Below are 11,909 nucleotides of genomic sequence, written 5' to 3' on the forward strand. Positions count from 1 at the left end.
ACACACACAGGAACACACATGCATGTGCACCCTCACACACACAGACACACACACACAAAGAAATGAAAAGATAAGAAAAATTAAAATAATACGACTAAAACAAATGAAAAACAAAACACGGACAGTCGACAGTCAAAGTGTCTGCTTTGCAGCATCTCCAACACTCTAGTTACAATGAAAGGCATGCACACATGAGTGCTGTAACATGCCAACGCAATCCCACCGACTGCACAAATGAGTTAACTGCTCGCACATATGTACCTGTGGAAAATGTACCATACAGCATAAGGATGCCAAGGAAAATTAACGTTAAAAAGCAAAATGTTTATTCTTTTACACAATGGTGTTAAATAGCAAATTCTAAAACAGACAAACAATTACATGGTCTCAGAAAGGTCCCAGGCTCAAAAGGAAGAGCCTGACACCAAGGTCCTTTTCCTAGCACCTGTATGCGGGTTTTTCACTCAGAAGTGGTTCTCCCAGATTATGCAGCCTCTGATTTTTATGTTCACTGCCACCCGTCATCACCCCTCTTAGAGGGCCCTCCCAGTTGTTTCAATGTGAGCTTTCTCTGCCCAGACTGTGTGCTCTGGGAACAGAGAGTGAATGGCCCGCTCCATGAAATTGGAGGGCACAAAACTCTTGACTTGGACTGGTCAGAGTGCCCAATGGCATAAAACACACTGGTGTTTCTGACCCGTTTATTTTAAGAAACTGGCCATTGAAAACAAGGCTTTATCTAGGCTTTGAGAGGAGATTCAGGATAGATAAAGGCTTGACAGGGACTGAAGCCTCCCGTTCTTTGGAGAAAAGCAATAAGGTGCTGTGTCACTACCCTCCTCTGTCACTTGCTCTCGATCTCCTTTTATGAAAGAGGGCAAAGAATAATGGCAAAGCACCTGCCACAAAGGTGATTCTCAAGTGCAGCTAGCCCACTTGCCAGGAACACCCACTTGGAAATTGGCACAGGCTGGAGTTTCTGCATGTGAGCCAGACATAGGCAGTGGCATGAAAATTTCTCTCTGCAAGACCTGCTTCAGTTCAGTCAGAAAGGGCTCAAAGGTGAGTCAAAAGAACCAAGGGCAGCTGGCAGCCCCAAGCTAGGATTTCAATTACAGGCTGTGACAGAAACCTGGTTGCCCAGGTGCTTCTTACTTTTCACAGGTTCATCAGCCAAATGGACTTGGTGAGTCACCTTATGTAGCCCCCTAGGGCTACAGTCAGCTTAGGTGATGAAAGAGGTGACCCCAGGCATGGAACTAACCTGCTTCTTACAGCTTGGGCTAAACATGTGTGCCCCAACTCTGCTGTGGTCAAGTGGCCCCAGGAACTTTGGGTAATTAAAATGTCATGTGATGGTGAAGGCCACAGCAACTATACCAGCGAAGTTTCAAGACAAAAAGGAAACCAGCTGGGTACAGGAAAAGTCTACTTAGGTTGAACTTCTGGCCTCGATGCCAAGTTAGATCTGGAATGATAGTGTCCGTCCTGAGCCTCCCTGTTAAAGCCCTACCATCGGCTTAGAAATCCTACCTTCCAGCTGGGAGCAGCAATTATTAACTCAGCAGATAGGTGCTTTGTCAGATTTCAGAAGAAAACAAATCTGCTCCAAGGAAGGGAATCAGCAGCCTTAATAGCAGCCCCGGAAGCATGTGCACTGAAGGAACAAAATCACCTTTCATTTCATGTAATGACACCACCACGTTGACTTTGTTCCCACCGTTCCAAAATTACAGTATGCCTCCTTCCCCATGACTAGATGCTGGAAATCCTCAGGAATTTGTTGAACAGAATGCCATTTGTTCTTGCCATGAGGTAATAATTGACTGTGTCTGCAGAACTCACTGTGTATAGTTTGTATTCTATTTCATAATTCTTCATCAAGAAAGAGAGAGAGAGAAGAGGAGGAAAGGAAGCAAAGAAGGAAGGAAGGAAGAAAGAAAAAAAGGAAGAAATTTAACAAATTCAGTGTAGTGCCTCACCTACAACAGATTGTTATTTCCTCTTTTTTTGGTATTTTAAATCTTTACACATTAACACTCAGATACCATAAACAAATATCTTCTCTCTCTCTCTCTCTCTCTCTCTCTCTCTCTCTCTCTCTCTTTCTCTCTGTGTCTATCTCTCACACTCTCTATGTATGTATGTGTGTGTTTGTGTGTGTGTGTGTGTGTGTGTGTGTGTATGCATATGGGCATGAATGTGTATATGTATGCCTGTGGAGGCCAGAAGTTAGTGACTGACCTCCTCCGCCATGACTCGCCATCTTGTTTTGGAAACAGGCACTCTAATGGAACATGGAGCTCACAGTTTGGCTGAAATGGTCTGCCTGCCCAGAAATAGGATTACAAGCATATACTGACACACCCATACCTGGCTGAGTTTTTACTTGGATTCTGGGGATCAAGTTCAGGTCACCATGCTTGCAAGGCAAGCACTTAGCCTATTGCCTAAGCTGTCTCCTCAGTCCCACAACTTTGATAATTCCCTTCATGGATATGACTTAAAATTCTGCTGAGACCACTAGAACTATATTGCTAGAAACTGAGGGTAACAACATGTCTAATCTAATCAAATTCATTTGGCCTTTGTTGGGTGTGAAACATGTAGGCTTAATGCAGGAAATTAATATCTGTATTAAGCTATAATATACTCTAGCACAATGCAACATGACCACAATAACTCTTATCATTTGACAATAACTTTTAAACAGAGAAAAATTTAAGGAATTTATCACAGAGTAACAGGGAAAGATCTCCAACTACAAAATAAGTCAGAGTCTTATAAAACTTCGGAAGAAAATTGTTGTAAGAATAGGGCTTTGTGGGAGCCTAGGCAGTTTGGATGCTCACTTTACTAGACCTGGATGGAGGTGGGTGGTCCTTGGACTTCCCACATGGCAGGGAACCCTGATTGCTCTTCGGGCTGATGAGGGAGGGGGACTTGATTGGGGGAGGGGAAGGGAAATGGGAGGCAGTGGCAGGGAGGAGGCAGAAATCTTTAATAAATAAATAAATAAATGAATGAATAGCCTTACAACTATCAAATAGTGTCCTCAGACAATCAATTACTTCTCTCATTGGGATATTTGAATTGGATCAGGTAAGTTCTAGAGGGAAGGCTAGGGGCTTTCACAGGTGCATGAGGTGAGGTCTCTGTCTCTGATATCTGTGATGACCAAATCCTATCGCCTTGAGTTGGCTGTGTTCTGCTGGGATCGATAAGAAAGCAGCGAGAAGATACAAGCTACTGGCACTTATTTGGATAATTCTCTCCTGGAGAGAGATGAGCTGAAAATGCATTTCCCGTTGACCAGTGGAAAGATATGAGATTGGCAGAGAGGGATGGTTCAACACTTTCCAAGTTAGGCCGAGTCCAAACTGGAGAACAAAGTGGACGGTTCCCCAGCTCATTACTAACTCCACTATTCAGGATTCAGTATTGAATTTTATCGCATTAAGGAGACAGTAGTTCTGTTTAATTGCCCACCATGGGAATTGCTGGTAGAATAATAGAATGGTGTGTCTTACCCAATACACATACAGAGAGACACTCTTTCCCCCCACACATACAGGGTGATGTGGTTAGAAAGTCAGAGTCCAGGGGGAAAAGTCTCTCAAATTTGAACTTACAAAACCAGCCTGCATACCATATAGCTTAGAAACAATTTTTTCGTCTCTTTGACAACCTCTATCTCAACTGACAGCTTCAAATTGACTCGCGGTTCTTTATCTTGCCAGCTGGCTCCTGTTTATTTTGGCTATGTTTTAATATTTTTCCCTTTATACCCAAATGAAAGCGAAACATTTATGACTCTCCCATACATTAAGCTTGCCCACCTTACAGTCACATGAGCTTGTTCTTACTCCATTAGGAACTAAAAGGAAAAAACATATGGTACTCCCATTTTCCATGAAACTTAAGAATCTGTACAGAAGCTAAAGTATTCATGGTTCTATTGAAAATGATGGTTGGACTCTCAGGAGGATGAAGGCCTTGGCAACAGCTTTCAATTCTGTCACTCCCATCAAAAATCCTACATGCATCCCTCCTGGGGGCCTCCATTGCTGCTAAAGCCAGATCTATTACTATCCTCTGTATTTCCACTTAACACTGGGGTTCTTTGAAGCAGCAATGTGTCTTACATATCTAGGCAATTTCGGCAGTTATTGGTGCTTAATAAATAATACTAAGTATAACCAAGGAAAGTTTCCGAAGGAAGAGTGGTTTTATACAGATGGAGGGAAGATGAGCTGAGAGCACATTACCAGACTTAGGGTGCCGTCAGAGAGGGAGTCAAAGTCTTAAGATATAGGGAGTTTAGTACCAATTTGACTCCAAGAACTGAGTCCTTAGAGTCTAATGGTATGGGTGCGAGCATGAGTTTGGATAATGATAAGCTATGCCATTACAATTCCAGAGACCCTTAAGTTATTGGGCAAGTGAGAAAAAGAGTTTGTGTTGGCATTGACTTCCTCAGAAGACTGGTTGTCAATTACATAAAATCTTATGTCTTGGAAGAATATTCTTAACGTTAGTAGTATGCTGTTTAGAATAAATTGTTTGGTTTTATCCGAACTAAAATACTTTGAGAGGAAAAAGAGATTCTATAAATATGTAATTATTTCAAAGTTTTATAAATATGTAATTATTTCAAAGCAGTACCATAAACAGAAACTCACCCAGGTGAATACATCTTGGAAACAGAAGGCTATAAGAGCCAATGTATATTTAGACAGCATGGCATCACTATAGATACCCAGTATAAGTCAGCTAAAAGATGACGGATACTAGACATCCAGGGCCATGAGTCAGCACAAAATGGCTGACAGAAAATGTTCAAGGCACTGGAAAAGTAAACAGGGATGTAATATGTTATATCGTTATTGCTATTTGACTGTTTTTGCCTTGGACAGCTTGCTTCTCTCTGTCTGTCTATAGGCCTGTATGTCTACCTGCATACAGCCTATGTGCTGGTCTTCATGTGTGCCCGTGTCCATGTGCACCTGTATGCCTAGTGATCAGTATGGAAGCCTTTGCCTGGAGAGAATAAAATAGGTTTTACCTGCCCAAGGCTCCTCACAATCTTAACCTATTCCCCAGCTTCCCATGAGCTTCCTGCTTTCTTTGCATCAGATCATGCAACTTTACAACATGCTTTGTGGTTTCCGGTCACTGACTATGTACAATCTCTATCTGTATTTTAAATATAAACCAATATCTATATTCTATCTGTACGCATCTATATCTGCACCTATATCTGTATCCATATCTATATCCACAGCTATATAGGTATCAGTACCCATTTATATCTACACTTAAATCTACAGATCACAGTGCTGCTTGAATAGTGATAATTTCAGCTACCTTGCTTTCTTCCTGTTCATTGCTCATTCTATTCGCCTTTCCTTCTCTTCGCCAGTTCTCACCATGGTACATTCTCCTAAGTCCCTTTCTTTTCCTTGCCGTTTCTATCTTTTTAGCTGCCTCTGCTCCATCCTCAGCTCTGCTTTCTTTCCTAGTTTGTAATAATACGTATTGAAAAACTTTTATTTTGGATTGTATCATTTCCTTCATTTGTGTTTTGGGGGGACAATACAGGCCTTTTGCCATCACTTGCCAAGTGTTGGAATGATAGGCATGAACCACAGTGCCCAGCTTGTCATATTTCTTTGAAAACATTCTCTGTTCCCCAAACACTGAACTTCAGGTTAGTGGTACATCTCAGCAGTTACACGTTTGCACGCAAGAAAGCATAGACTGCACCATTGGCATGGCCAAAAAAATAAATAGATAAATCTGTAATTCAGATGTTTCTAAGTATCACGATGAAAGTAGTCCTTTCTTTTTTTTAACTTTTTTTTATTGAGAAAAGAAAAAAAAAACAAGTTTCCACCTCCTCCTAGCCTCCCATTTCCCTCCCCCTCCTCCCACCCTACGCCCCCTCCTCCCACCCTTCTCCCCCTCCCACCACTCCTCTCCCCCTCCCTCTCCAGCCCAAAGATCAGTCAGATTTCCCTGCCCTGTGGTAAGTCCTAGGTCCTCCCCCCTCCGTCCATATCTAGGAAGGTGAACATCCAAACTGGCTAGGCTCCCACAATGCCAGCACATTACGTAGGATCAAAACCCCCTGCCATTGTCCTTGGTGTCTCATCAGCCCTCATTGTTCGCCATGTTCAGAGAGTCCAGTTTTATCCCCTGCTTTTTCAGTCACAGTCCAGCTGGCCTTGGTGAGCTCCCAATAGATCAGCTCCACTGTCTTAACAGGGTTCTGGCATAGTTGAAAATGAATTCTAATTCAGAAAATGTATGTGACTTTGGACATGCCACTGGATTAGTCTGTGTTTTATCAGCAGGCAGATGGTAATAGTGTTACTGTGCTGAAGTCAAAGGAAAGAATCAGGTGCAGAGAACTGCTTCAGTGCAGCCACCGTAGTTATTCCATGGAGTCCCCCGGGCGCATCTGAAACGTCTTTACCCCCAGACCCAGGCATCAGGATCTTATTGCTTCTTAAGCTATTCTAATAGGCTAGCAAGGTTAAAAATTACTAGTTTCCAAACTATGAGATGTCATGCAAGTGTACATTGGCCTATGTGTGTCAGCATCCTTCATTTTCTTTCAGTTCTACTTTATGTGTCTTGGTGTGTGTTTGCATGTGTGTCTATATATTATGCACATGCCTTGTGCCCACAGAGGCCAGAAGAGAGTGCTGGATCCTTTGGTAATGGAGTTATTGAAGATTGTGGGCCACCATTTGGGTGCTAAGAATAAAAATCCATGTCCTTTGGTAGAATGCCAAGTGCCTTCAACTACTGAGCTATCTCTCCACCCCTTCTCCATTTTTAACCCTGTGGATCAATAACTCCTATAGAAAATAGTCTAGCCAGGCGGTGGTGGCGCACACCTTTAATCCCAGCACTGGGGAGGCAGAGGCAGGCGGATATCTGTGAGTTTGAGGCCAGCCTGGTCTATAACTGCTAGTTCTAGGATAAGAACCAAAAAACTACAGAGAAACCTTGTCTCGAAAATCCAAAAAAAAAAAAAAAAGAAAATAGTGTATCATCCCTACCCTATATAAGGGGGAATTATACATGTAAATGAAACTTCAATAAAATTTGAAGTATCTTAGGCCATGTATTGCAAAGATTATAATGATAGAATTTTTATTATATGGTTATCAGACTGAAACTTTGAATACAACAGCCTGATTCCTCCTATCATTTGGTCCATTGCTCAGTGAAAGTTGAACTTCCATCCAAGGCAACTGTCTGATGCTGATACTATTTGCATCCTAAGAAAATAAGAAACCATAATCTCCTTCAAAAGGTATGTAAACAAGTGAAAAATTAAACACAAAGGGGCTAATTACTAACCATAGATCAGTTTCCCAGTTGTCCTTTTAACTAAGAATACTAATGAATACAAAAATACTCTGAAATGCAAACATGGGCTCCCCAGAAACTAATAATTGCAACATCTCTCTCAAAAGGCCAAAACTCGGTAGGTAGAGGGACTCTCGTTATTTGTCAGACTTATGAGTGACAGAGAAGGAACAAGCACTTTCTAGACATCTTACACATTCTCTGAGAGGACTATAGAAGTGTACTTTTTAAAAAAATGACACAACTTTGGCAAAATGATGCTGGTGGTTTGCGTTTTCAAACCCAGCAGCAGCAATCTGAGCGAATTCTTTGAGTAACCACTTGTCTCTTCTAGTTTGACAGCTAACACCAGAGCAGCAGAAAGTTTAAATTGACACATGACCATCCCATCTAGATGGGAACAAATGGCAATTCTTGAGGTAGAACTAGCCAGTGTTCCTGGATGCCCTCACAAGCAAAACACAGTTTGAGTTACTACTTTTTGAAAGAGTATCTTGGATATGTGTCAATGCCCATAAAAGCCAAGCAGGAAGAAAGAAAACTAGGCATTAATCAGAAAAGCCCAAAATATACTTTTATAAAGTTTCAATTCATACCTTAAAAGTACATTTCTTTGCCTCATTTTTTTTCCAGTTTTGACTACAAATATCTGGATCACTTTAACTGAAACAACTGAGCGCATCTGTAGCCATGTTGGAAAACAGATAGCATATTTTATAACAACATACATTGTCTTATCAGGAGAAAAAAAACGTGGAAAAACTGTGCAAAACCAACAGTTTAGAATCCAGGGTGTGAGCCAAACTACTGGTCTTTGTTTCTGCCATTTGATTGTTCCAAGACTGGATTCCAAAGGCCATACTCATGCTTCCTTTTCCATGAGCATGAGTACAGTCTTCAAAAGGTGCCCTCAAGAGGTAGTTCCTGCATTAGCTGTGGGCTACAGACTAGAAAAGCACCCACAAAAATCCTGTGAGTTTTCAACCTGCTGGCTTCCCAGCAATCTTCACTTGAGTGTGGGCTTGAGTAATGAGTAGAAAAGACTTAAACAATCTAGAAAGACACATTTATAAAAACGATCCCCACTCCCCATATAATCTTATATTTGCTAATCAATACATATGCAGCTTGGCTGAAAAAAAAGGAAATAGCCTGTGGTAGGAAAAATAATTTTTTCCTTCCTCTCAAATCACTACTCAATTATAACTGGACTCTGGCCAACTGTGCTTCCTGATCCCAAATCTATTTTACTAATTTTTTAACACTATTTCAGTAGTGTTGGAGAAAAAGACTCTCGCACACACCATGTAAATGCTCTTCTCACCAACCTGCAAACATCTAAATAAAGACAGCTACTCTGCTAACCACTTATAGTAGGATCTTAAAGGGTGTAGCATAGAATCTAACTTGGATTAATCAATTTCATATGGTTCTGCCATTCCAACTCCAGGTCTAGATTCCAAATAAGTAAAAACAGGATGAAAACGTGTGTGTGTGTGTGCGTGTGTGTATGAGTGCACACATGTGTGTTCATCTAGGCAATCTAGGGACTTGTACATGTAGAACAAATACAACATTAAACTATACCATATATCCCTTCAAAAGAGAATCTATTAAACCATGTTCACAGAACCATCATTAAGTATCCTGTGACAGATGAATTAATAAATGTGGTGTATACATTCAGTGGAATATTATCCAGCATTAAAAAAAATAAATTCTAACACATATTGTAATATGGATAGGATAGGATCTTGAAAACTTTATGTAAAATTAAACCAACCAGATACAATAGAACAAAAGTTATATAATTTCACTTAGATAGGGTTTCTAGAATAAGAAAATGTATAGGGACAGGAAAAGAGACCAAATATTATTGGGAGATAAAAGCAGCAGAGTCAAATACTTATTACTGGATCAAATGTGTCTTACCAGTGACCATATCCAACTTCTAGCTTTGATTTAACCAGGAGAATGAATACAAGTAGGAACTTAAAGGTACTTGGAAACCATTACTCAAACAGTTCAATCTTCTCCTGTACTTTTATATCTTGTGACACTGACTTTTCTTTGTTCTTAGGCAGTCACCATCTTAGAGTGGCAATGCCCTGCTTAGAAAATGTCTTTGAAGGCTTGTGCTGCTTACTTTTATCAACTTGACATAAATTGGAGTCATCTGAGGGATTCAAATGACAACTGAGAATTACTGTCCACAGACAGTCCTGCAGGCAACTCTACAGGGGCATTTTCCTGATTGATGGTTGATGTGGGAGTACCCGGATAACTATGGGTGGTGCCATGTCTCAAAGGTGGACCTGGGCTGTGTAAGAGAATATGCTAAGCCAGACATGGAGAACAATGCAGTAAGTAGCTTTCCTCCATGGTGTTTGCCTCACTCCCTATTTCCCGGGTCCCTGCGTGAGTTTTGCCCTGCATCCCCTCAGTGATATACTCTGACCTGGAAGTATAAGCTAAATAAACTCTTTCTTCTTCCAAGTTGTTTGCTGGCAGAGTAGGTTAATGCAACAACAGGAAGCAAATGGAGACGAGGGTGATACAAAAGTCATGGAAATGGATAAGAAATAAAGAAGTATATAATCATGGACATTACTAAATAATACATCCTAATACATCCAAAATGTCTTAAGTAAGAAATTCTGTGACATATATTCACTTAACACAAACAAAATAAGACTCTCACAAAAATGTGTAATCTAAACCAATATGAAAACAGAATTTTTTAGTAAGAGGTGTTATGAAAAATCATAATTATTTTAGGAGGTGACTCAGTAACATTCTTTTTCCTTCCTTGAAAATGTTTGAAAGAGCAAAGTTCCACATCACTCTTTAGTTTCAGACAATGGATGCAACTGACCTAGTATTTAATAGTGCCCACTTCTGCTGTGAGCAAGAATTGGCATGCTATGGAGCGAGCTACCAACGATCCAGTTCTCCAGCCAATAACCCCACATGCATGCACATGTAGGCAACCCTAATTAAACTAAGCAAGTTATTAGAAACAGAAAAAGAAAGAAAAAGAAAGGAGAGGATATGCTGGGGAGAAGGTTCCAGAGAGAGGGGCATAAGAGAAGGAAATAAAGGGTCAATATGATCAAAAAACATTTATGCATGTATACAATTGTCAAAGAATAAATAAAATCTTTTTTAAAGAAACAAAACTAGAAAAGGATTGTCAAAAGTCTTTGGTGTCTTTTTAACCTACTTGATGAAGTAGTCACGGCCATCTCGGTTTGTCATCATCTCCCATCCATAGGGTGGCACCTGGTTCAAGGCCCAGGTTCCTGAGGGAGGCGGCCAGCCCGAAGACTTGGTCCTGTGGCTGGAAACAAAGAGAGTATCATCACCTCTGACTCTTGAACATACTTTTTAGATCACTGCACAAGGATTCATGTCTTATTCCTCTGAATTGTGAGCTGTGTGCATAACTGGTCACAGAACAACTGCAAAGAACATCTTTGCAACAGAGAGCATGCTAGGCATCTTGTATGCATTAGAGCACTTATTTTCTATAGAATCCACACGAGAGAAGTATGCTCATATACTACATGGATGGAAAACCAATGGTTAGTAAAATTAAATAACTTTGTTGTAGGAAGCTTTGATTCAATGTTCTTTGCAATTCTGACCATAAGAGGCGTACTAGGTATGCCAGATATTTAGGCATTTCACACACATACTTAGATTGCACATTGTTATATAAAGAAACACACATGAAGATAAATGAATGTTTTATGCTTTTATGAAAAAAAGCAAGCTGAAGTTTCCTGGATTCCTATGACCAAAATATAAAATGTATGCTTATCGTAACCACATGCCAAACAAAGTCAGTCATAGAACATTAGACAAACCCTCACTGTTAACATGCAACAAAACTTCACACATTATCTTTTCTGCTTTCTAAGGCACCAAAGTCAATTTGTCTGTCAGTACAGGGAAAGACCGGAGAGTGTTTCTATGTTTCTCTTATCTGTCTTCTCAAAGCCAAAGGAACAGCCCATCGTTCCTATGACAAGCCATTGTGACAGTCAGCATTGCATAGTCCCTGTCCAGAACTGGAGACCATTAGCTAGTTTCTGAAGTGAGCACCAAACGCTTGTTTGAACTCTTCATCCCTGCCTTCCCACAAATGTCCACTGCTTGTTCAGTCCTTACCCATGGTACTGGCAGGAAGCAAGGAATGCCATTTTAGCCTTAGTCCACATCCCTTGTCACACACATGTAGCTCCTTAGATGAAACAGAAGTAGCTCATTTGATATAGCCAGGCTCTAAGATCCCGCAGTGGTTCCAAGTGCCAGGTTGTCACCAACCAAAGTGAGCAGGGGAAAGTAGTGACGCTGATTGCAGGGGCTCTCAGTTGCAGCAGCAGCCACCAGGGAGTCCTTTCCACCAAGTAGGAAGCTCTTTCTCTGGTGTGATAAATGAAGGGCAGCCTAGAGGGTGAGTGCAGGCAGGGCCTGGGTTCCCATTGTCATCTGCCTCCCTTGCTTGGACGTCTTGCATGGGA

General features: G+C 41.0%; 1 protein-coding gene across 1 annotated transcript in view; it reads right to left on the bottom strand.

Annotated features, from left to right (window-relative positions):
• The window catches only part of Frmpd4 (FERM and PDZ domain containing 4), a 251,040-nt gene extending 239,638 nt beyond the window's left edge, over positions 1–11,402 (bottom strand). Inside the window, 2 exon segments of the mRNA XM_041639946.1 lie at positions 10,607–10,723; positions 11,335–11,402. Coding sequence (XP_041495880.1) covers positions 10,607–10,723; positions 11,335–11,402 — 185 coding nt within the window.
• Positions 11,403–11,909: the final 507 nt, after the last annotated feature.

The sequence above is a fragment of the Microtus oregoni genome, unplaced genomic scaffold, assembly GCF_018167655.1.
Source record: "Microtus oregoni isolate MIOR12 unplaced genomic scaffold, Mior012 000061F_ref0000440, whole genome shotgun sequence".
Taxonomy (NCBI): Eukaryota; Metazoa; Chordata; class Mammalia; order Rodentia; family Cricetidae; genus Microtus; species Microtus oregoni.